This window comes from Ruditapes philippinarum, unplaced genomic scaffold, assembly GCF_026571515.1.
Source record: "Ruditapes philippinarum isolate M1 unplaced genomic scaffold, ASM2657151v2 ctg935_1_1_1_1, whole genome shotgun sequence".
Lineage (NCBI taxonomy): Eukaryota > Metazoa > Mollusca > Bivalvia > Venerida > Veneridae > Ruditapes > Ruditapes philippinarum.
Window position 1 is genome coordinate 518282 of NW_026855136.1, and position 26296 is coordinate 544577.

General features: G+C 31.5%; 3 protein-coding genes across 7 annotated transcripts in view; 2 read left to right on the forward strand and 1 right to left on the reverse strand.

The window, feature by feature from the left end:
- Nucleotides 1–319, reverse strand: part of LOC132742233 (guanylate-binding protein 1-like) — a 33153-nt gene extending 32834 nt beyond the window's left edge. Inside the window, exon 1 of the mRNA XM_060730572.1 lies at nt 162–319. The gene's annotated coding sequence lies outside the window, so the exon portion shown is untranslated. The remainder of the gene's footprint in view (nt 1–161) is intronic.
- Nucleotides 320–10164: 9845 nt separating this feature from the next.
- On the forward strand, nt 10165–19173 carry LOC132742237 (sulfotransferase 1B1-like). The gene is made up of 7 exons (XM_060730576.1): nt 10165–10303; nt 14366–14542; nt 15603–15759; nt 16350–16516; nt 17070–17173; nt 17682–17853; nt 18818–19173. Exons 2-7 carry the CDS (start codon nt 14368–14370, stop codon nt 18940–18942), a joined length of 900 nt encoding a protein of 299 aa, XP_060586559.1. The 5' UTR covers nt 10165–10303; nt 14366–14367; the 3' UTR covers nt 18943–19173.
- A 588-nt stretch (nt 19174–19761) lies between these two features.
- LOC132742238 (sulfotransferase 1B1-like) overlaps nt 19762–26296 on the forward strand; it is an 84641-nt gene continuing 78106 nt past the window's right edge. Inside the window, exons 1-3 of one of the 5 annotated variants that reach the window (XM_060730579.1) lie at nt 19762–19919; nt 24556–24734; nt 24879–24895. In XM_060730579.1, the coding sequence (XP_060586562.1) occupies nt 24557–24734; nt 24879–24895 (195 nt within the window). In that variant the 5' untranslated portion in view covers nt 19762–19919; nt 24556. Of the gene's footprint in view, nt 19920–20736; nt 20868–23524; nt 23651–23945; nt 24404–24555; nt 24735–24878; nt 24896–26296 lie in introns of those variants that run through there. The other 4 variants (XM_060730585.1, XM_060730577.1, XM_060730584.1 and 1 more) reach the window with 4 other exon arrangements.

Consider the following 26296-nt stretch of genomic DNA (forward strand, 5'->3'; position numbering starts at 1 on the left):
AAAATCAATAAAAAGAAAGTGTACATGTTTTTATTTTAGAGGAATTTGAGATGGCGACCAACAAAAACAGACGGCCATCAAACCCTGAGGGTCCCATAGATTAGTTTTTGCTGTCGATCAATCTGACAACAACAGAAAGTGAAAATAATTGTAAAAATTACCTTTCAATTTTCTTTATTTTACTTCCGTGTTTAAACGCGTGAGGGAAGTTGAAATAAGTCTTATGCGCATGCGCTGAATATGCTTTTCGTTTATAAAGCTGTCTATAAAATAAAAAAAAGTTATATATGCTGCCATTAAGATTAAACCATATTTTTACCCCCAAAAAGTTCCTTCAAATACTGTCAAAGTTATGACATGACTAGACCAATTGGTCACAAAGTACGAAAAAAAGAAATTATCAAATAATAAGAGAAACCACAGTAAACCGATGAGTCAGCGTTACGCCCAATTTAGCTCCGATTTACAAACGATGAAAACCGATAGTATTTCAGCATTTTAATCATCGACCCAACCCCGTTTGAGATTGCTTACTGTCACCGATTGTCGTTTACACAGAAAACCAGAAAAAATCACGCATGACAACCGATCATAACAGCGAGTGAATTTAAAATTAAATGACCGATTTGGGACCGACCGTCTGTGTAACTGGCCCCTTACATCAAATGTTCCGAATCAGCCATTGCTCATAGTTTTACGGTGTGTAAGTTGGATATCAGCCTCGTACATCGATCTTTCTGTTTAGGAAAGACCTGGTCACGAATTTCATGAAACACCTCGAGCGCTACGCACTCTCGGTGTCACATGAAATTCGTGACCAGGTCTTTCCTGAACACTCGGTCGATATCCTATACATAAAATAGGCGAATACTCTTCAAAACAGAACACATCTGTCGTACGTAGATTTACTGCCGATAACTTGATTAACGTTCAGCTATTTCAACAGGTATGTGTAGCTTTAACGGCCATTCAAACACTCCAGTTGTGAAAGAGAGCAGATGACAAAATATTATACTCTAGATGTATAAACGGCACATATTTGACTGTAAAGTTTAACAATGTACTTAAACCTAGCTGTCCGCTAAAGTTAGGAAAAAAAGCAAAACGCCAAGGAATGGAGCCAAATAATCTTCAATTATATGATACTGTACACCGTGACACTGAGATTTCAAACAATTGCATTGTTATTTTCCTTTCAATATTAGTTTTATATTTACCAAAAACTGACAAGACCATTTAATATTCTATAGAGAATGTATATTGGTTATTTATTTATATATCGAGGGTTTTCCAAACTAAAATTAGTGTCATATAATGGAGAAAACTGTATCTATTTTTAGACAAGGGATTTCACTGACACGTTTTATGACAACATATTATTAAGTAATGATGATCAACAAACCAAAATTAATTTTTGACATGATATACCTTCTTTTTTCCCCTCAATACATTGTATTTTATACTTTATCGGCGGGTAGCATAACATTAAAATCTTAAAGCAGACGACAAAATACAGGTAAACTTAATACGATACACTCAGTGGCGTACCTACCGATACGCAAATACGCACGGGCTTATAAAAAGAAAAAGTTTCGAAAAAAATAAAATTTCAAATTTGAAATCATTAATTTGGGCGTAGATCGATCAAAATATTCGTAGCTGCTAAATGATACTACAGGTATGCTCAGGATGTTACCTTATTCGAATATGCGTTACCTTTTTATGCACAATCAAAACTTCAATTATGAAGAAAGGGAGTAAAAATATGATATTAGTAATTTCTTTGGAATTCTCTCTTTTTTTTCAGCTTGAGTTAAGTGTTATAATTCTAATAAACCTCGTCATAATCCAAATAAGGATAAGAAATTGGCCAATATATTACAATCACCTTTTTCAGAAGAATTTAGAATGTCTTTTATATTTTACCTTGTAACTATAAATCAGTATATTATTTTTAAGTTAGTAATATTCATTTAACTTATATTCATTTCAAATTATGTAGAATAGTTTTGACACTGTGAATCAGATCTTTGCAGTTAACTTTTGCCAACATCCATCGTCACAAACCAAATTCAACTTTTGTTTATTGACCGTAAAAAAGAATACCAGTACTTATAAAATATATCACTACAGAAAATTATATATATATATATACATCATTGTTTTCAGAAGTGTGAATTTTTTTTACTCAATAAAATAATACAGTAGAAACAATTTTCATATTTATACATCATTGTTTTCAGAAGTGTGCATTTTTTTACTCAATAAAATAATACAGTAGAAACAATTTTCAAATATATACATCATTGTTTTCAGAAGTGTGCATTTTTTACTCAATAAAATAATACAGTAGCAACAATTTTCATATATATACATCATTGTTTTCAGAAGTGTGCATTTTTTACTCAATAAAATAATACAGTAGAAACAATTTTCTGTAGTGATATATTTTGTAAATACATACATTTAACTACGTAATGAAATAACTGAAATATTTCGAATGGAAATTGAAAGACTAGAGCTGAGAACAAAAATGTTAAAGACAATATTGATTGTCTACAACATTGACCTAATGCGCATTTAAAATATTTTAAGGAAGCTAAATGATCGTGCGATACTACATTTTAGCAGTGAATACGATAACTTTCGTTACACTAAACATTTAAGCTGTTGAGTTTGTATTAAAGTCATACAGATCATCTTAAAGCATATTTTCCTTGATTATATCTCACGTTAAGTTATGGTGAAACAAAAGAAAAATAAAGTTTCCTTTTAAAAGGAAAGGCTTGCTCAGTTGTGCCATCATCCCTTCCCTTTACATTTTTTTTTGTTTCAATTTATTATCACAATTGTTTTTTAATTACGGCATTTGTATATCATAAAGGGTTTATTTAGTTTTTTCTCGAAAAAAAGTTTCACTTTTAAAGGGATAGGTAGGGTAAGCCCAAGACTGGACGAGCACCTGTGTCCATTTGTTTGACCACCAGTGTTATGCGTGCAAATTTGGACAAAATAGGTGATTATAACTGAACGGGAACATGCTGACGATAACAGTAGCAACTTTTTTTGTAAAAAGGAATATTTTTTTGTCAAACACGATTCGAAATCTATTCTCTATTGTATAAAACTAATAAAGAAAATAAATCAATCGTAAAAATACTAACATTGGCTCTCACGTGGAGATTAATCTATCATACCGAAGGGAAACAAGTGTGCACATTTCATTTTTACTTTTTTCGCAGAGAGAGTCATTCGTTTTGGTAGTTGCTAATTTCATTTATATAGCAGCTAATGCACTAAAAGACTTCGTTACGTGGTATCAATTAATAAGCATGTATCAACTATGTTACAGATCGACAACACAGGAGATCAGCACGTGGTAAGGTTAATGATATGCATGGGCTATTTTTAGATTACCTCACCAAGACGTTTAAACTCTGTCAGTAGATCTAAATATAACTTGATCATGCACTAATATTCTGCGTGATTCGGTCACGATCTTTTGGTAAGCAGGACCGCCCTTGGAGAAGTAACCATTCTCTATTGTATAAAACTAATAAAGACAAAAACCAATTATAAAAGAAACTAACGTTTGCGTCTTGAAAAAGAATTGAAACGGAATCAAGTAAAAATAGAAAACCTTTTTATATAAACAAACTGGGATTACCGAAGTAACTAAAACAGCTTAGATTTCCGTAATATTTCTTCGTCTGATTCTGCAGTATGACGGAATCGCCCGAATTGTCACGATTGCAATCGGAACTAACTCGGCTATTATCAGACGGAAAGGGCCGAAAAGTTGCGATTGGCATGATTGCAGCTGGTTCAAGCCGATAACAAAGAAAAAAAACTAAACTTAATTGTTACAAAAGGAAATAAAACCCATCTTTTTACAAGAGACACCTGGCTATATTTTGTTTTTCTAAAAGCGTAAAAGTGTACACGTTAGACTTCGTGCTATTTCTCTTACATTCAATATATGTACTTGATGTTATTTTCATAACTATAGATAAAGACAACAGTAGTACAATTAGCTTAAATATCTCCTAAATCCTTAGTTATAGCACATAGCTATTTTTGATATATAATAATTAAGTATCTGGCGATCCTTCCGCGAAAAACCGGCACTCGGCGTACACCCATGATAAGCCAAGGTACGCCCCTGACACTATGTTACGATAGTTAAACTGACTAGTTGCTGGTTAAAACTTAAAATTTTGAGTGTGAAGCGGTTAACGCGGTGTACATGTGTATTTGTGGGACGCAACTACGCCAAAGATTTAGTGCATTAATAAGTGTTTCGACCAAATACGTAGTTCTCATTAGTAATAGTAGCTTATGACAAACGAAAACAATTAAAAAGATATAATCCTGTTTATTACATTTATTTAGACTAGTTTACATTAATAATATATATAAGAATATACTCAAGTAACTTGATAAATACTGTACAACATATAAGATGCACATTTACTCCATGTCTCGGACATCTATCCATGAATTAAACTTTTTTTGGATAATACCTCAATTTTACAAGATACTGCTTGTTAATTCCCTTGCCCTATTCTAATTGTTTGATCAGGATCACAGTTTATTTTCTGAAGCTCCCTCTCATAAAATGTTCCTTTGATTTCTTCTTGTTGCTAATCTTGAAGACGGTAGATTGGAAATCTCCCTCTATGATATCGTTTGTGATTTCTAAACAATTCTCCAGTGTAGGTCTCATCATACGCCCGTGTAAAGACAGTGTGCAAATGACTGATTCGTACATAATCACCAATCTTAAATTTGAAGGGTCGCAATTTAATGTTCCTTTTCCTTTGTTTTGTTTTGTCAAAAGTGATTTATTTAAAAAGAGTATTAATGAATAATTTATTGTTAAAGGCACATTTAAGCCGCGTCACGACAAAACCATCATAGTGCGTTTGCGACCAGCATGGATCCAGACCAGCCTGCGTATCCGCACAGTCTGATCGGGATCCATGCTGTTCGCTATCAGTTTATCTACTTGTAGATTTTGGTAAGCGAATAGCATGGATCCTGATCAGACTGTGCGGATGCGCAGGCTGGTCTGGATCCATGCTGATCGCAAACGCATTATGTTGGTTTTGTCGTGACGCTGCTCATTTAAGAATAATATTTATTCTTTTAAAAGGGGCAAACATGTGTTAATAATGTTTAATAAAACTTTTAAAGCATATTAGACGCCTTTCATCAGATTATAGCATTAACCATTCTGATTACTAAAACTAAACAAACTCAATATGTCTTAGCTGTATAGCAAATGAGTACTTTCTCTGAAAATTGTTACAGTTGGTAGGGGATTGATGTGCTTCATATTAAGGACCTTTGTAAAGGACATGTCAAAACTGCTTCTACCTTAATCATGCACATTAAACGAAGTGTAATGGGATTAAATACTATTTTGGTTTATGTTTTTCTACTATATTCGCTTAATGTTTTTACATACTTAACAAAACTTGTAATGTTTTAGGGAAAATTGGAGATTGGAAGAATTAGTTTAGTGACAAACAGAATGCAAAGTTTGATGAAATGTGGAAAAAAGAAATGAAAGATTCATCATTTAAATTCATATATACTGACCCAAGATCTGATTAAATATACAATGAGAGATAACATTTCAATCTATGGTGTAATAGGGACCAGTTTGTGATTCAGGAATGGGATTTTAGTATTGTGTGCCATGTATTGTTGCATTATAGTCAAAAACATGGAGTTGAGATGTTTGCGGTTTAGAAATAAGTCTTTGTGATTTCTTAAGTGTACACACTTTCCTGTCTGACATATTTTCACTAAAGAAAGCCTTAGGATATATTTTTGTATTATTTCATTTATATATATTTTCCTGTTTGTATAGCGTGTATGCATTTTACCTGGTACTAGTTTTGCTATAAGTGGACCAAAATATCGTCTAGTGAAATCGATCTTAGACTAACTTATCTTCATGAAATCTTTTTGTCTGTGTCTTAGAGTGTTACTGCGAATTAAACATTTGTTTCTAATAAACATAGTTTTCAAATATGTCTAAATTGAAGTTAACTTCGGTCGCCGGTTTGTACATAGAAAGTGTAAGTAAAAGGCCTCCTTGCAAAAAATGTTTTATTGTCAGATCTGTTTATGAAAGAGTGTTCAGTTGTTGAAGCGTTAAGATGATGAACAGATTCAGTTGTTCAGTTTCTTTTGCCCATGCACCCTCACCATTTTAAAAGATATGCCCTGTTTCATGTATCAGTCAATAATTGAGTAATTTTAAGTATCAACAGAAGCATCGTAAAAGAATTATATACCACTGCCGAAACAGACCGCAATATAACCTTATATATGTTAACCTGTGACGCGTTTCCGCTTGTGTAAAGTGACAAATTCACGTGGACTGCATTATATACAAGTGAGAAAAGGATGTTATTACAAAGTAACAATTATTTGTAATACATGTATATATAATTCAGCAATCAATACTTTTAGTCATAAACAATTCATTGTGATATTGTAACTTCAATATGTTGTGACAATATATACATGTAGGACGTACGTCACAAGCTATCACAATTAATTAACTTAATGTAAAAGCTGCATACCTCCAGATAAGCCAAAACATTTCAAGAAATTCAACAAATTCAAACTTGATAAAAAGGTACTGATCATAAGGTATAAAGAAAAGTAACAACATTCAAGAGTCAATTAAGGATTTACATGTTATGTGCTATTATTTGCTTATGTTGCAGTATTTATCACCATTGAACTACTTGCGTGCGAACAAAGTAAGGTCTTTTTTCATATTTTGACCTCTTTTTTGTAATTTACGTTAATTGAATGTTTAATATAGTTCCTTTGTTCATTTCACAATAGTTCACTTAAATTACATATGAAAAGAAGCATTGATCTTGAGGCATGCTGGTTTAAAAAATTAAATATGGTCATTGCATTTTTATTTATCTGAACAGTAGCTAAACATATACTTCTTGAGGTTTCGTTTTAAATGCTATATTTCAGGGCAGGATTATAATGTTTTAATTTTGTTTAATTATTTTGTGCAATTATGCTAAATCTATTAATTTTCTCTGTAAAAAGGGAAAAATAATAAGATAATTATTCTACTCATTTTCAATACTTTTCGTGCAAATTCGAATTCTTCTGTCGAAATTTAATACCACCCCTTATTTAATAAGCAGATACTGTACGGATCATCCTAGCCCAGATAGAGCAACGTTTAAGACACTTTATAAATATTTCTCTACAGAAAAATGTATCTTTCCGGTTGTTCAGACTGTTAAGAGTAATATTGTTGAATACACTGATCATTGATCGTTCTAAATACACACTGTAGCTGTTTTGTTATAGAAAAATTATTCCATAGATAGAAAAAACATGTTTAATCTAGATGGATTTACATTCATTGAACGCCGCCTTTCCTTGTTGATCCTGTTTAACATATTTTACAATTTCAGACAATTTATTGCTTATTTCACAATGAATATATCAGTAACGTAAAACAGAGTAACTAACGCGTAAACATATGAAAGCAACCAAATTATTAATTGACATGCATACAATGTAGAAAAAATATTTTATTTCTGTTGATTTGTATATCAAAGGTAAGATAAACTGAAAAGGTGTAAACTAAAAACGATTATTTTGAAGTTTACTGACAACAGCGTCAATATTTGAGTTCCATCAAATATTTACTAATTATTACTCCTCACTTTTTTGTACTCTTAATTGCCCATGTAAACTTTGTTGTTTTTTCGTATGGCGCACCACTGAGCGAAAAAAGTGACACAAATAAGCCACCATAAAATGCCGACTTAAAATACTCGGAATAGGTATGCATTGTATTAACAGACCCGGATTACCTTTAAAAGACAGAAGTATAAATTTTGCTGCAATGCAGCAATTGAGAAACTCCGCGCTAAAATGCGCTCATGACGGATACTATTTAGGTTACTATTCTGCAAAATTCCGAATGATTTGTAAATCATTTAGAGTTGCATAATAATACTTACGTATGCATTGTCCATGAGAGAGGGGCATTTAGTAGGAAATATATGCTTAAACCAATTCCTTTACAAATAGTATTGAGTTTGTCATACATATAAAATTAACATATTATGAAAAGTAAAGAAAAACGAAGATTGAACACAATATCTTTCTTATACATTTTGGAATAGGATATGAAATAAGTATCAAATACTGATGTTGATTCATCTGTTAAGATGTTATAAGAAGAATGGCTGTGATTCGAAAAGTATTGTAATGTGTTTAGATATAGATTTAATAATAATTATTTTTAGGTTTTGCTGTTACAGTGCCTGATATAGTGTAGTGTAAATTACAAGGTTCTTCAATAATATATGGTCTGAGAATGTGGTGTAAATTACTAGGGTACACAATTATATCGGGCCGCTGCTACGTATAGGTATGGAAGGGTATTAAAGCACAAATTACATATGCCTTCTTACGTTACATTGTGCTTTCTGACTTGTACATCTTGGATTCTTACTATTACATCTTGCATTATGACTTGCACATGTTGCTTTAAATTGCATGAATCGTTCGTTATTTGACTATAAACAGCTATCCTCAAATATGTCTACGTTAAAATTACATGTTTGATGCTTAAATCAGTTCAGTATAATTATAATGATCGTAAACTGTATTTAATGTGTACAAAAATAGGAAACCTATGTTAATCGATTATACATGTATAAATAATACTTGGAAACACGCACTGTGTGCAATACAACAAGGCAGGTTGCAAACTACACTCTTTTTTACGACAGAGGGCGCAAGTTCGGAAACATGTACGGAACCATACGGAAATTACCGAAAATATACGAGTATCTGGAATATCGATCACCTTCCATGCCCAAGCACTTTGAACAACTGTTCTATTTCATAATTATTGTGTTGATGAAAAAAAAATAATTGTACAATCATTGATTTGGAAATGTACAACTTGTCATTGTCAGCTGGAAATATAATTTGACCCACACAGTATCAGTAATAAATACAAAAATTAGTTAAATCGTTCTGTATATGTATTTACCTTATTTGCTCTATAGTGGAAATGGCAATTTTAAATCAAAGGGACGTGACTTGGTTGACTGAATCCGAACCGCAATACGGACTTTACCGAGAATATAACTGTAGCGCCACCTGTTAGCATACTTTTGGTGTCACATTTTATTACACCAGATGTCGCGTCGTTTATGCTTGCGGTTATGCGTCGTTCTACCTTATGACATTTGTCAATCAAGCTGAGTAAATAGACACAAATACAAACAGTTGCAGGTTAAGTTATTGAATAAATATACCAGATCAACAAATGAATAATAATTGATCGTAAAATAACGATATCAACATGCAATAAAGCAAGACATACACAGCAGAAAGCATAATGCGCATGTAAGACAGCAACATGTACAAGTCAGAATGCAAAATGTACAAGTAAGAATGCAAGATGTACAAGTTAGAAAGCACGATGTAACGCAAGAAATACCCTGCCATATAAAGCGACGCAAGGCGACAATAAAGTAGTGTACGCGTTTAAAAAACAGTCGTATTATCAACAATATTAATTAGGTTTTCAGATCCGTAAAGAAGACTTTGAAATGTCGTTGGGGTTTGTTGGATTAGAGCGCTTGTCTGATAGTGTCAAAGATAGGACAGTAGAGAAGATAATGGATGGTTGTCTCTATTTCGCCGTACATATCAATCGTATATCGCAATTCCCTTGATTTTATAAAAACATTGTTTATTCCTTAAAAATAATCAGTTAAGTCTTGCTTTAGAAGTAATGTAAATATGTTTCACATTAAAAGTACGATATGCATTTTATAAAAGTGCCATATGTGGGCGAATCCAAAACACTCTTATATATGCATCTTTTCAGTTACAGTCGATGATGCTTAATTATGACAGTGACGTTACGGAATTAGTTTTCACATAACTTGTTGTTACCCTTTGTAACACAGGATATAATTGAAATTTGTTGAAAATGTAGTCTTCAAATACAATTTAATTATGTGGTATTAAAAGAAGGAATGTGAATTTATGATACTATATATTGCGTGTCGTTTTATAATACCAAAATTGTATAAATGTACATAAAGACTGTGCGTTTTCCCGTTTACAATACCAACTCATTGAAATAGATCACCCTTTAACTAACATGTAAAAGTGTATATTTACTTGGTTAACTGAAGCATGTGTACCAGTATATACATACTGCATTATTAATTGCGGTGGTTTTGATCGGATTAACGTTTGTTCAAGAACCACGGTAAGAGATAATACTTAGTATGATCTATAGATGTATATCAACGCTTTTGATTTGATGTTTTTTATTCCTGTATGCAGTCATTATTTTTGTAAATGAATACTCTAGTTTTACACTTTAAATAGAAATTTCATTTCTTATTTATAAGATTAAATCATAACGTTCTGAATATAAAGTGATAAATTAAACATATTTTGTCAAATATGTTTTAGTAACAACAACGGAAAGTAGTTTACACTGGTGTCCAAGGTCGAGGGGTTAAAGTAGTTGCCTTCAAACCACTTGACCCTCATCGCTTGGTTTCGAATCACGACAGGGACTTTGACTGTTTTATGGGAGGAAGATATCCATTCAGCTTACGGAACGCCGGTAGTTAAAGCCTGTTTGTGCTAGTAATACTACAAGGAGTGACATGTGGGGCCCTGCAGCTGTGCAACTTGTTAAGCTGGAAAGTCGCCATAAAATCATCTTGACACATACAGATTTTAATCTTCAAAGAAATACCATCTTGTCTTAAAAAAAAGTGTTTGTCTATTTTTTCATTGAATATTGTTTTAATATGTTAAAATATTTGATATAAGTAGTTGTGGCAATTATAAACCGAATACTAGTATTTAGATTATGTATAATAACGATGAAGTTGGGATGATTATTAGTATTTTGGTATAATTACTATGCAGTAGTGGTGATTATTAGTATTTCTAACATAGTAACTATGTAATTTTTGTAGTAATTTTTTGTAATAAATATGTTGTTGTGGTGATTTTTAGTACTTTTTAACATAATTACAAGGTAGTTGATGTCATTATTAGTATATTAAGTATAAAAACTACGTAGTTGTGGTGACTTTTAGTATTTTAGTATAACAACTATATAGATGATTATTACTATAATAACTATACTATAAGAACAGTAAGGCAAATACAAAAACGGTTAAATTGTTTGCGACAAGAAAATTGCATATATTTGATATCGTAATGACTGAGAGCACAATGTGATCATTGAATGCATAGTTAAACAGAAAATTAAAAAAGCTATAAAGGTAGAATATGCGTCAGTACGGAACGAAATTTATACAATTTTCTATCATGGTCGGAACATGTGATATACCATATGTCACTCGTATGATTTAATCAGATATCATATTCGTTAGTATATTCTTAAAAATAAACATAATTAATAGCTCAGGCAAAGAGCAATTCTAAAGACTTTTGTAAGTCTATAGGAAGGTCTTGTGTAAGAGATGATTGAAAAATGACATTCTCATGGAGATTATTAATTCAAATTGAGAAAGTTCTCATTTGAAGATGTCATTTTCAGCAAAAGGAAAAATGATTTTCGTTCACTGTACAATCCAGGAATTGATTCAAATATTGCAAAAGTTCATGTTGATGTAAACCTGTCAATAGAACCTGATCTAGATGAAAGTAATTTTGTAGCAGACTTTAACTTACTTGAGGTTAGAGGTTAGAAATGATGTTTTTGCTATAAAAAGAAATAGAGCAATTGGTGTTGATGAAAATCCCGGGGAAGTATAAAAATGACAATATTATTTCCTTCTTGCATAAACTGTTAATTATGTGTTTCCAAACAGGGATATTACCAAAGGTTTGGAATAAAACATTCATATGTCCAATTCAAAATGCAAGACAAGTGATCCGAGGGACCAATTGTTTTATCGAGGAATTACCATCACACCTGTTGTTTATAAGAGTTTCCTGTTCTATGCTTAATAAATGACTAGATATGTGGTGTGACGAAAACAGTATTTTGTATGAAGAAAAAATAGTTTTAGAAAAACAAAAGTACTGTTGATCATATACAATATTTAACAAGCATTATTGATATAAGGAAAAGGCGTAAATTGTCAACTTTGTGAGCTTTAATTGATTTAAAAAAGGATTTTCACATATTTTGATTCCATTTATAGAAATTTACTTTACAATTAAATGGATAAGCTTGGGTTTCATGAAAAGCTACGATCGTTATCAATGCAGTTAAGTCAGTATATCAGAATATTTTGTACTCTGTTAAATTAAATAATTTTAATACCAAGTTGTTCACCGTGAATACCGACCTAAAGCAGAATTGTTCATTATCTCCGTATTCAACCTCTATATCAACGACTCGACATTGTAATTAAAAGCATCAGGCAAAGAAGTGAATATTGACGGAGAAAATGTTTCAGATGATATTGCCCTGGTAGTCGAGTCTGAATCTGAACTTTAAATATGTCAAGAATACTTAATTTATGGTGTAAAACTAATAGCCTGCTTGTCAATCCTCTTTAATCTAATATTGTACACTCTAGAAATCAGTCTGTTTCTCAATCCGATTTTTAACATTTGTGATGTATCATTGAAATATCATATATGTTAAACAGCATAAGTATCTGGGACTTGGTATAAACCGAATACTAGTATTTAGATTATGCAATGACTGCTATTTAAGACAGTATCAAAGTCTGCCCATAGAGCTTTAGTTTCAAGGATAAAAGCATTTGGAGGCATCCCGTATGAAGCTTTTACCAAAATTGTTTGAGATAACTGTTTTATCTGTAATTACATATGCTTCGATTATTTGATGCTATGAAAGTTTTTCTTGAATAAATGCAGTACAAAATAGGGTTGTTCGTTTTTGTTTTTTTAAATGTCGGGAGATATACTCCAAATGCAGCAACGTCTGGAGATATTGGTTGGAAACCTATAAATACGTAATCATTATGGAAAAACTGCTTTGCCAAGTTAGTGTAGATACACTTTAATGGATACAAACAGACTTAATAAGAAAATATTAATGTGGGCAATTAGGTTGTCAAATAACAGACACAAGAATTGGAGTTTAAAGGTCTGTCAGAAGTTTAGACAATATGATTTCATTAAATTTTGCAATAATGATACACTTTATGCGAAAGAATGTATACTTAAAAATCTGCCTCCAAAAATGTATGATGACTGATTGTGAATCGAGATACTTCACGGACATGTTCAGGCAGTAATAATCTTCGTACATAAAAAACGTTTTAAAACTAATTTTGAAACAGAATATCATGTCAGAACTGTTTATAAAATATCATACAGCGGTGCCTTGGCAAAACTCAGAAGTGAAATATGTTCAATAGCTATCAAACTAGGAAGATATCACGGACTACAAGTAGAACAAAGATTCTGTTTCCATTGTAAGAATATAGTTGAAGCACATGTAGTGTTACATTGCCCTCTTTAAGATTCAATTAGATTAGAATTACTTCAATCGGTAAATAGCTTTTGTAATGGTTTTGTTAATTTAACCAATATTGATAAAATTAGATACATTTTATCTAATGCAGACATAGAAGTAGTCAGTGCCAAAACCTGCTATAACATCCTAAATAAAAGAAAACTTGTTTTATATCATAAGTAATCATAAAAAAACACTTTCTTGTATATGTGATGTATTGTCCTAGTGTTTATAGTACCCCAGTAGTATATTGTTTTAATGATATATGCAATGTTTAAATTGATGCCTAAAGTGTTCTTTTCTATTTTGTTATATTCCAATTATTTTACATCTGCTTTTTAAGTTTTTAATATGATAAACATGGAAACTTTATGTTATTTTACCTGTATCATATCATTATGTATATAAAAGGGAAATACAAATACAGCTGTTGTGTAAGAAATGTGTGTAGCTAAGGGAGACAAATCTGCAGTGCATAAAATCTCCAATTTTTGTTGTCTAGAGAGTTGTCACCCTTAGACGTAAAAACAGTCTCCTGTGATTCAATTTTAGAATGGCTATACGTGTATTTCATATTTGCATTGTGTATCTTAATTATATGTTTGCATGTATAGATGAGACTCTAATAAACATTAAATTAAAAGAGACAACATATGTCGTTCATATCTAAATTTTGAAGAAAAATATTAGCTTCTGTAGGCACGTCAGGGATGACATTTACATCTTTAGGTCTCGTGTCGTTCATATGTAAAATTGTGAAAAAAATAAATAAATATTCCGAAATGTCCACTTAAAGCGCACATTAGAAACATGATTAAAGCTTGAATTTTATTATTTGTATTTCAGAAATGTCTGCATTTAAGGTGAAGGATGCAGGTGGTTCAACTATAGACATGATAGATGTTGGTGGATTCATAGCTTCAAAATTCAAGCCTCCCTCGGGGATTGAAAAGCTTTTTGATAACACACCGAACTTCAAGTTCCGAGATGACGATGTAATGCTTTGTACATATCCTAAAACAGGTAGTGACTTTAATTATTGATGATGTTAGTAGATTTCCTAGGCGCATTAGGTATAAGGCTTTGTTTAAACAAATTGATTATTTTACACGAAAAATATATCGAAAGCATTTATAATTGAAAGTTAATTAATGTGTAATGTTTTAAAACGGTCCTCTACCACTTTTTTTAAAGATAGAGTTCATCATTTTAATCATCGGTTTTAATGCTATTTCATTTATTAAATTTAAGATAAAACGTGTAAAACCAAACACTTGTAAGTGTGGTTATTTCAGTTCAATTTATTTCGTATGATGTAGGGAAGATCACTGCTTCCAGATTGATTTGTAAAATGGGTCTCTCACCCTTGGTCTCCTTTACAAAGAATATAATATCCACTTCCGTTCCATAGCTCTAAATAGTTCAAACACAGAAAATATCAAGGTCATATCACACAAATAGCAAAAGTTTTATTTACAAGACCGCTCTTGTCTATAAAACATATACACCAGCATTAAATTTTATTTATCCTATATGGCCGAATGGTTAAGATCGCTGTCTTCAAACCACTAACCCCTTATTGTTATGTGTTCTAATTATAAAGGACTTTAGACTATTTTATGTGAGGAAGCTATTCAGCAAACTTACGACACGACTGTGGTACTCATGTGCCAATTCTTGCCAGAAGTTATGCACGGAAGGGCACATAAAATCCATACTTCAAAAAAATCATCTTTATTCAATTTTACGTAACTAAGTAGTTGGCTATATAAAGTAGAGCATTTACAGTATTTTTATTACAATATTTATATTTTGTATCATTTATTTTAAGTGAAACAATTCATTCTTCTATCAAGGCACATACTACCTCATAACCAAATAAATATCTTATCTTGTAAAAAGGACATAAAAGGCTGTATTACGTTTAGGTTACCTTTTTGAAAATAAAAACGGAACATAATAAATAACAAATGTTTGAAAAAAAGGAAATTTTCTTTTGCAGAATTGACAATTATTTCGATTAGTATTTCAAAGTAATATAAACAATTAGGAATAACCTACACATATACAGTATAATTTAAAGGTACACATTTGACGTTTGACATGTTGCTGATGATATTAAAGAAGTCAGCAGCACCTGTACAAGGCAATAAGCTGATGCCACTGTGGCAGTGTCAATCACTAGATGACATGAACAAGTTACCGTCTCCTAGAGTTATCAACAGCCACAACCCACTCAGGTTCGAATTGTACTTAACATCTAACAGTGCAATTATATTGTAACGAAAAGTCATGAAAGAGGTTATCCAAAGGTTGTAATAATTGTATGTGAATGTATATGCCATAAATGAATAAATGAAAATCAGTTATATTTTTAAACTTATTTATATGCTTTCGTTAAACAGTTTTCAATTCCTTTATAATGAATAATGAATTTTGTTGTGTGACTCTACTTTTTTAAATTAATTTATCTATCTTGTCATTCAGAACACAGTTTTATAATGATTTGTGAATAAAGAAAAACGTTTTGACATGTTACAATTATTTGTCATATGACATCAGTTACCTTTGTGTAGATACTAACATCACGTCCTTCAAAAGAGCCTTATGTCCACATATTTCCTTGTGAATAATACTTCGTGTGACATGTATAATCTGTCATGTTACAAGAGCGTCATGTTTAGTCCTAATGTAGCCCGCACTTATCACTAGCGTCCATAAAACATGCGCAATAAAACCGCAATAAAACCGAGCCGGTATCATTTTCAAATTTGCCGTTTTGGACTTAAAAAAAATTATTTTTTCCATGAGAGGACCGTTTTCCTTTCAGATATCTGCCTGTTAAAGGTATAAAAGAGAAACAGATCAAGACAGTGTTATGTTGCCGAAATCCCAAAGATACTGTTGTGTCATTCTACAATCACATGCGTGGTGTTAAATACTACAGCTATGACGGTAAATGGGATGACTGGTTGCCACTTTACCTTGAAGGAAAACGTATGCAAGATTATCATTTAAAAGCTTAACAAAAATATCAATGTTTTACGGACACTTATTATCAATTTAAGTCACCGCATAAGACATTGTTATCACACAGATTTCTAATTTATATAAAACTCATTGTTGTGAAGGGTAACTTATAATATTTAATCTACTTTACTACTATTTAAAGACCAATCTGTGATAACAAATCATAATTGTAACTTTATAAAGGAAATTTTGAGTCAGAAGAGTTGCAAGTATATGCTTAGGAACATTGAACTGTAAATCAATTAATAAAGTTGTTAAATTAAAATGTTTTCCATTGAATCATTTTCTTCAGGTGTTTAGTTTCATTATGTGAAGTGTGGGGGGCGGGGAGCGATATTGTTTAACTACTGCTGTTTCAAATGTATTCTTATTTAAACTTAATTAATATGTGAAAATGACTCTTATTCCGTTATTGTTTTGATAAGTTTTATTAAGAACACACAATGGGCAATTGGCAGTCGTAATGAGACAAAATCAATGTCAAAATGTCAAATATCAAGCTAAAATATGTTATTTGCAGTTGCATTTGGAAAATATTCCGACTATCTTCTAGAATGGGAGAAGGCAATGAAAGGAGACGTCGGATTTCCACTCCATGTAGTGTACTACGAGGATTTACAACTTGTAAGTTCTGGTTTGATTCTTAAACAACTTTATAATAAAAAGTTAAAGCAAAGAATGTGCTGATGTCATTAGCGTCCGCTTTTTATATTAAGCATTTTCCCAAAAAATTACTACATTTTCTTTGATCTTTTTTCAATAATGTTGTTTCACGTCAAATGTCAATGACACTAATTGCTTCTTGTATTGTACATACATGTGTCAAGGGCCAGTGGCTCATATCACATATAAATAAGTTGAGTTCAGAGTTGAGTTGATTTATATAAATGTTATGATGACAGCGTTATGTTATGATACGTTTATACCATTTACATGTTATATTTTTTAAACATGTATATTGTAAAAAGAACAATTTGATATCCAAATGGATATGATTTATTTATTTTCTAATAATTACGGTGTATTTGTTCCAGTTATTATTTTAGTCAGAAACAAATGAATGATTGATCGTACCTGATTACTGAGAAAAGAAAGCATATTGTCCTGATACATATACATGTATTTATAACAGGATACACATAAGGAGATGGACAGACTGTTAAAGTTTCTAGGTGTGGAGTTGGATGACAAATTAAAGCGAGACATCGTTAAGGAATGTCGATTTGATGTAATGGCTTCAAAGCCAATACCTAAGGAAGTGGTAGATACCTACTTCAAAGACGATTTCAGGATTTTCCGAAAAGGTAAAACGACAGGCACTACGATATAATGAATCAGACGTAGGAAGTCTTTTATTATTTCCGAGCGCACGTGAGCTACTACGTGGTGACGACTATAAACAACCGCGTGCGCACGTAATACATATCGCATATAATGCCTATCGCATTGCCACGAAATATCTTACCAGTGTTCATACCATAATAGCTATCACATGACCACGTTTTTGTTTTACGTGGGTACGTACTTATATTCGGCCGTTGTAAATAAAATAGTTATCATATTCAATTTATGCCACCGTAATAGCACCATATTCATATATTTACAATTATTTTGTCAATTAAAGGAAGCATTGTATTTAAAAATTATTACTATACTTTGTTAATGGTATACTTGTATAAATGGCCAAGGTGTTTATTTAAAAATGTTATTTATGAATAAGTTATTGTTAAAGGCAAATATATAAGCCGCGTCACGACAAAACCAACATAGTGCGTTTGTGACCAGCATGGATCCAGACCAGCCTGCGCATCCGCACAGTCTGATCAGGATCCATGCTGTTCGCTATCAGTTCTCTACTTGTTATAGATTTTGTGTCGTGACGCGGCTCATTTCATTTAAGAATAGCATTTGTGCTTTAAAAAAGGGCAAACATGTGTTTAGTAATGTTTTAATTGTACTTTTAAAGCATATTAGATGCCTTTCATCAGATTATAGCATTAACCATTCGGATTACTAAAAATAAACAAACTCAATATGTCTTAGCTGTATTGCAAATGAGTACTTTCTCTGGAAATTGTTACAACTGGTGGGGGATTGATGTGCTTCATATTAAGGACCTATGTAAAGGATATGTCAAAAATACTTCTACCTTAATCATGCACATTAAACGAAGTGCAATGGGATTAAACACAATTGCACTTTTAGGGTTTTGGTTTATGTTTTTCTACTATATTCGCTTAATGTTTTAACATACTTGTAATGTTTTAGGGAAAATTGGAGATTGGAAGAATTGGTTTAGTGACAAACAGAATGCAAAGTTTGATGAAATGTGGACAGAAGAAATGAAAGATTCATCATTTAAATTTATATATACTGACCCAAGAGCAGATTAAATATACAATAAGAAATAACATTACAATCTTATATATTTGTATTATTTCATTCATATATAATATTATTTTCCTGTTTGTATAGCGTATATGCATTTTACCTGGTACTAGTTTTAATATAAGTGGACTAAAATATCGCCTGGTAAAATCGATCTTAGACTAACTTATCTTCATGAAATCTTTTTGTCTGTGTCTTAGAATGTTACTGCGAATTAAAACATTTGTTTCTTATAAGCATAGTTTTCAAATATGTCTAAATTGGAGTTAACTTCTGTCCCCGGTTTGTACATAGAAAGTGTACGTAGAAGGCTTCCTTGCAGAAATGTTTTATTGCCAGATCTGTTTATGAATCAGTTTTCAGTTGTTGAAGCGTTAAGATGATGAACATATTCAGTTGTTCAGTTGCTTTTGCCCCTGCACCCTCACCATTTTAAAAGACATGTAATGTTTCATGTAGCAGTCGATAATTGAGTAATTTTAAGTATCAACAGAAACATCGTAAAAGAATTATATACCGCTGCCGAAACAGACCGAAATATCTAGCTCGGCGGTAACCGTATACAAATTAGCCTGTGACGCGTTTCCGCTGCTTGTGTAAAGTGACAAAATCAAGTGAAGTGTAGGATATACAATTTAGAAAAGGATGTTATTACAATGTAACAATTATTTGTAATACATGTATATAGTAATTCAGCAATAAATACTGTTAGTCATAAACAATTCATATGTTGTGACAATGTATAGGACGTACGTCACAAGCTATCACAATTAATTAACTTAATATAAAAGCTGCATACTTCCAGATGAGCCAAACTATTTCAAGAAATTCAACAAATTCAAACTTGATAAGAAGGTACTGATCATAAGGTATAAAGAAAAGCAACAACATTCAAGAGCCAATTAAGGATTAACATGTTATGTGCTATTATTTGCTGATGTTGCAGTATTTATCACCATAGAACTACTTGCGTGCGAACGAAGTAAGGTCTTTTCCATATTTTGACCTCTTTTTGTAATTTACGTGAATTGAATTTTTAATATAGTTCCTTTGTTCATTTCACAATAGCTCACTTTAATTACATATGAAAGTAAGCATGGATCTTGAGGCATGCTGCTTTAAAAGGAAAATGAAATATAGTCATTGCATGATTATTCATCTGAACAGTAGCTAAACATAAACTTCTTGAGATTTCGTTTTAAATGCTATTTTCAGGGCAGGATAATAATGTTTTTATTTTGTTTAAATTCGCCAATTATGCTAAACCTATTTATCTGTAAAAATGGCAAAATGATAAAATATTCTACTCGTTTTCAATACTTTTCGTGCAAATTCGAATTATTCTGTCGATATTTTAATACCACCCTAATTTATAAGCAGATAATGTACGGAACACCCTAACCCAGATGGAGCAACGTTTGAGACACTTGATAAATATTTCTCTACATAAAAATGTATCTTTCCGGTTGTTACTTATCAACTTGTGTATACTTCCGGTACAAAATTTTGCAGTTGCGTAAGAATCACTGAGTTAAATTTTATTTAGTGAACATTTTAACAATTCAGAACCAACGGTCGCTCCCTACCGGTCGCTTCGTTATTTGGGTTCTTAATTGTTAAAATTTCACTTTATTTAATCTACATATATATATACTTAATTTTTCCATCTTTGAGGAAATGAACTACTATAAACCTCGATCGTTACGATCTTGTCACACTGGTGCAGACCTATATCTCGTACAGTAAAGTTCTATTACTTCTCGCCGCTTAGTAGAACTTGACATAATCACGGTGATAGGGCGTTTACTATAACTTTTCCACGCAACGACAAAATAGTTTACTTCTGACAGACACCGTATCTTTCTGTCACACAAAATAGATGACAAACCTGCATACAACAAAAAGCAGGTAATAATTTGCACCAAACAAGGTAACATCATCAAATTTTACATTCCATCGAATCTGTCATTTAATTTGAAGCTAATTACTCTTCAGTACATGCAAAATGCTAAACCAACCAAGTCATTATAGTGAAAACAGCTGGGGCGTACTTTGAAAAATATTGCTTTGATCGCCTTTTTTGTCCGCTCAGATCATATGACTGATCGAAATACAATACAAGTCGTTTGAAATGGTTACACTGCTTTAAACATTTGATGTGATTTGTTACAACGTGTGTACTTGGGTAGACACCGCATTATTCGATCTCATATTTTCGCGTTCTTTCTGTTGTGTTTTCAGAAACGTCGGTCGAAAAACGATCCTTTCTATGTGGGGTTTCTGCTTATGACGATATTCGAAAACAATTAAACAAACCGACTTACTAATCTTTTGAGTCACTTATCTAACTGGTATTTTGGAGATAGATTCGACCTTCAAAAGTTTTTCATCAAATAGTATATTATTTATTAAACAGCAAGTAAACAGTCCTCGTCAAATAAAACACATTGTTTAGTAAAGATCTATAATTCTATAGTTATTAATAAAGTATGGTATAAAAAGAAACAATATACCCGTAATTATCAGGCTAACGGAATAAAAATGCGATGTTTCAATTCAGCATTGTGTGGTGTTCAGTAGGTCTTTTTTCAGCATATATTCCCTAAAATTCGTGTATACATTTTTATTAGAAAGTTTATTAGTTATTTGTTAAATCTGCGTCAGTTTGTAAAAAGTGCCACATAGTGAATTGGGCTATTCAATTCTATATTACCACCAACACAAAAAACAAAAACAAAAAAAAACCTTAAAATAAAAAGTCTCCGGCAAAGATACACGTTTTCCTATTATTTTATTATTATTATTTCTATTGATACGAAGAATTCGAGCCATTCTGGAAACTTGATAAATATCTTTTTCACAAAATGTAGCAGCCTCCAATGTTTGCGTTTGTCAATGAGTTTGCGGTTTAATTTCTAATAACATATTAATCTTTTTTCTTACATAATCTATAAATCTTTATAGAAAAATGTAGATGAAGATAAAAATAAACATGTGAAAATTAGAAGATCTCGAGAAAACGATTTAGAAACTCAGTTTTTTTTTTCAGTAACACGATCACTCTTTCACGCGATTACGCAGGAATTATATCCTTTATTCATTGACGGCATATATGTAAGGACCTCGAAGTATAAGTTGTTTGAATTGTGTTATAAATAGCGTTTTTGTTGTTGACGAAGATTATGCGGAGAAATTTTACATTTTCCTTGGTTATCTTTCAAGAGCAGTAAAATACCCTTTTCCTCCAATGCAGGCGATTTTTAAAACAATTTTTCAATTCCATTCATTTATAAACATCAATCACTTCACATTTATATGTCATTTTAAAATTACGAAAGTTTCGTAAATTCTGTTGATAATTTAAAGCACGGCTGAAGCCAGCCATGCCCTAAACAATTTGCGCGCTGAATAACTACAACTACCTGTCTTTTCCCCCAGATGCTCGACTGTAAGTCATGTTGTATACATGTGTTTTATTTACAAAAACAACTTGTTGATTATTCTTTAAATTCTCTTTCTTTTAATGTATGTGTATCCAAGACTGAATTTTACTACTTTTATCAAATGTGGACTTCCTTATGATGCCTTGCGCTTGAATTGACTTGACTTTATAACTGTTCAAATACAAAACACAGGTCATTCATTTCTGTACGTAATTTCCTGCGTGAAATAAATAATTTCATATTCTGTTCTGGTAATAAAACAAATATGACCTTTGTGTACAGAAGGATCTGCGTGACTTTCTTTCATTAAACGATTCGCTATTCATTCTACTTGGTGAAAAAAACTCACTTTGATGACGCTTGTTTTAATTTGTATTTTCCTTTCAATATTATTACAAAATCACTTAAATTAGATCACATCCGGGTAAACGAATACTAGGTACTTTGAACAATGCTTGTTTTTTAAAATTTTTGTTTGTTGTTTTTTTTTTAACAAATATTTAAATGTTTCTATTGGGATAAAAAAGAGAGCGTAGTAAAATTTAACTTATTTTGTTAACAATTCGTTATATTATAGTCAGGCACATTCATAGAATCTGCCTGCTATCTATTCATTTATTTTTTAAAGATATTTTTATGTTGATAATAATGATTATTTATGTGAAATGAAAATTTAAGTACTTTTAAAATTTTTTATGTCATTTTATTTTTGTGCGGAGGACAAGGTTGGGCTAGGGTCGAAGGGATCTTCCGGTTTTTTTTTGTAGTTAAAACTTTGTGTTTTTTTCGGCAACAAGGGTTCGATAATATGACTTTGAAGTATATATCCATCACTACCAGTGATTTCTAAATTTATATGTATTCAAAATATTTATTAACACCTTTACGATATAGGGCTTTTGTATGTGTTCACCGCGTACAGCCTACTGGGGTGTACTAATAGGTTATCTCGTACGATTTTTAAGTGTTTTTATTTAGGTAATTTAAGTTATTTCTCTGTCATTTTATGATTATTTTAAGAACAATGTATGGTTGGCAAAACATTAGACATTTGTAGCTTTAACATATATTATATTTTTACATTCTTGTGAAAATATGGCATTTTTATAGAGAATAATAACATTTTAAAAAGTAAATCGTTAAACACTTTCCTCGCCGTACAGGTTGCACCACTGTTAAAATGTGTTATCGTATCTAGATATTTTATCACTATCAGTTCATTCGTGAATGTGGTTCAAGATTAAGTTCATGTTTAAAAAGTGCCTGTAGGGTAAGGTTAAATTTACTTTTATTCATTAGTTTAAATCGCGACTTTACACTGTATATATATGCCAAACTTTATATATGGGAAGCATTTTGTACTCTCGCACTTTTTATTGTATCGATAAAGGCTTTAGAATGTTACTACACAATGTTAAACACATTGATTTTTGTTAAGAATGATGCGATAGCATATCAAAGAAAATTACTTCATAAATATCGTGTTTATGACTATACAGTGTTTATACTATCATTTGTGTCTTTACTTTAAATAATATTATATTGGCATGATAATAATTAAGAATGGATTAAGTTACCAGTATTGTCTATACTCTAAGGAAATCAATTTCACTGTTTACATACCGAAGTAAAGGTTGTAGTTCGAGTAGAACTTTAAACACCACCATGTAGTCTTATAAGTTAACAACCATTTCCCGTCGCAAGCGAACTTAAATAGCAAGCTAGATTTGGAAAATCCGTTCACCAACCATTCACTAGTCTTTAATCACTCAAAATCTTCATTGTTAGTTATGTGGCAAACGACAGATGTGACGTATTAGATTAAGTTTAATTTGTTTTTAATTTGTACAAATTTATTAATGAGTCATTTGCGGTATGCTATTAGATCATATTTTTTTCCGGCGTGGCGTGAGAATCACACGGACTTGACGATATCCACTTATTCTACAAAACATTTTGAAAAGTTATAAAAACCTGAAGTAATATTTTTTTTCATTAGTGGATATATTTATTCATTTTTCTCGTATGTTAATAATGTTCTTCATATTGATTTCTTAAGCTTTTTGTGCGTTTAACAAATACATGTACATATAAACGTTACAAAATTCTCTAATGACTTTTTGTATAAAAAGGGTTGCTCGTAAAAAATCAATGTAGTATGTGCAATATTTTCAGAATGACATCAGTATTGATAAACGATCTTGGTAATGCATCAATGCGTGGAATCGACGTCGGCGGATTTGTGACTCCAGACTTTATGAAGCCGCCTGAAGAGACGAAGCAAATTTTCGAAAAAGTTCCAGAATACAAATTTAAGGATGGTGATTTGATGTTATGTACATATCCAAAAACAGGTACACCCATTTATTCAGCATGATACCGTTAAGAGTATTAATAAAATATTTATATGTTCAAATTTGGGATAAAAAAGGAATTTTTTAATAGATATACCAACTGTATTACATTTTTCTGTTTAAAAGTAGCAACAACTTTTGTAGGTACGAACTGGCTGTATGAAATACTTATGATGAATTTTTAAAAAAGAATTTCTTTTAACAAAATTTTAAAAAGGGAAACAAGGGCCCGGGTTTTTAATTTCTGGAGTTCCCAATCGGTTTGTTTTATAATTTTTTGGGGCAGGGCAACCATCACCCCAAAAGTTGTAAAAAATGGGCATTTTCCTTTTTACGGTGTTTTACTTTCATTTTTGGGGAAATAAATTTTTTGCCATTTTTTAAGAGTGATGTATACCAAAAGAAAACCTTTTTCCCAAAAGAATCCCTGCCCCTTTTTTTTCAGCCATTGCATAATTGACTTTTGTTTTATTTTTTTTAAAAAAATTTGCTAAGAAAATTATCAAAGAGCAAAGGTTTTTTTTTAGTTGGGTTCATTTTAAAATTGGGCCAAACCCCTGGTTTAAATTCCCGGACATAGCCATTAAATTTTCACTTTGGGGGTTTTGGGTTGCAAAATTTTTATTTTATTTGCCCGGGCACTATTTTTTCAAACCAGCTAACAGTTAAGGGAACAAAAATTTTTAATGCTTTGGGGCCCTTTTCGACTGAAATTATTTAACCCCGACACCGCACCCCTCCCAAATTTTTTTCCCTTTTTAAATTTTTCTATCCTTTATTGGAAAAGTTGGCCCCAAAAACCCCAAAAGCACCCCCCTTAAAACTTCCCCCCCGAACAAATGGGAAATTTCTACGCAAAATTTTTCTTTTTTTTTCCCAAATAGGGTGTAAATTAGTTGATTTAAATTCCCAAAAGTTTTATTGTTTTTTTTACATACCCAATTTAAATTTTATTTTTCAGACAAGCAAAACATCTGATGAAAAGATAAACAAGTTAAATTTTAAAATAGGTTTTCGAAAAATATAAGAATCGGAAATTTGGGGAATTTTTTCCCTTAAATTTTAAAACCCCTTTGAAGGGTTTTACCTTGTCAGATAAAAACTAACCCCCAAAAGAAAATATTTTCAGTTACCTTTTCCGTTGGAAAAGGGCATTTAAAGCTAAAAAAGAAAAAAGGAACCGGTAACTGGGTAGGGTTTTCGTAAAACCCAAAAAAACACCGCCCGGGGTCCTTTCTACAACCATAAAGAAAGGGGGATTAAAATATTTCAATTACGAGGTTAAAAAAGGGGGGGCGGATTTGGCGCCTGTGTTTCTTCAGGGGGGAAAAGTAATTTGCGCAAAGTTATAAATGTTTTTTTAAATTTTAAAGTTTTTGTTTTGACAATATTGAATTGACAATGTGGGTAAAATATAAAGATACCAAGGAGAATGTTTTCTTATAGCTTGTAAAAAACCCATTGTTTTTGTAAAGTTATTTACCTTTTATACGAATATATAGAAGCACATACTAGTATACACATGTTGAAACACTCCGAATAATCTTTCTAGAATATTATAT

Excerpts from the sequence above, each read along its gene's own strand:
- LOC132742237 (XM_060730576.1), top strand. The coding sequence starts at position 14,368 with ATGTCTGCATTTAAGGTGAAGGATGCAGGTGGTTCAACTATAGACATG. Across the intron at positions 17,174-17,681 it reads ACTACGAGGATTTACAACTT|GATACACATAAGGAGATGGA; the intron begins GTAAGTTCTGGT and ends TATTTATAACAG. Across the intron at positions 17,854-18,817 it reads TTTCAGGATTTTCCGAAAAG|GGAAAATTGGAGATTGGAAG; the intron begins GTAAAACGACAG and ends GTAATGTTTTAG.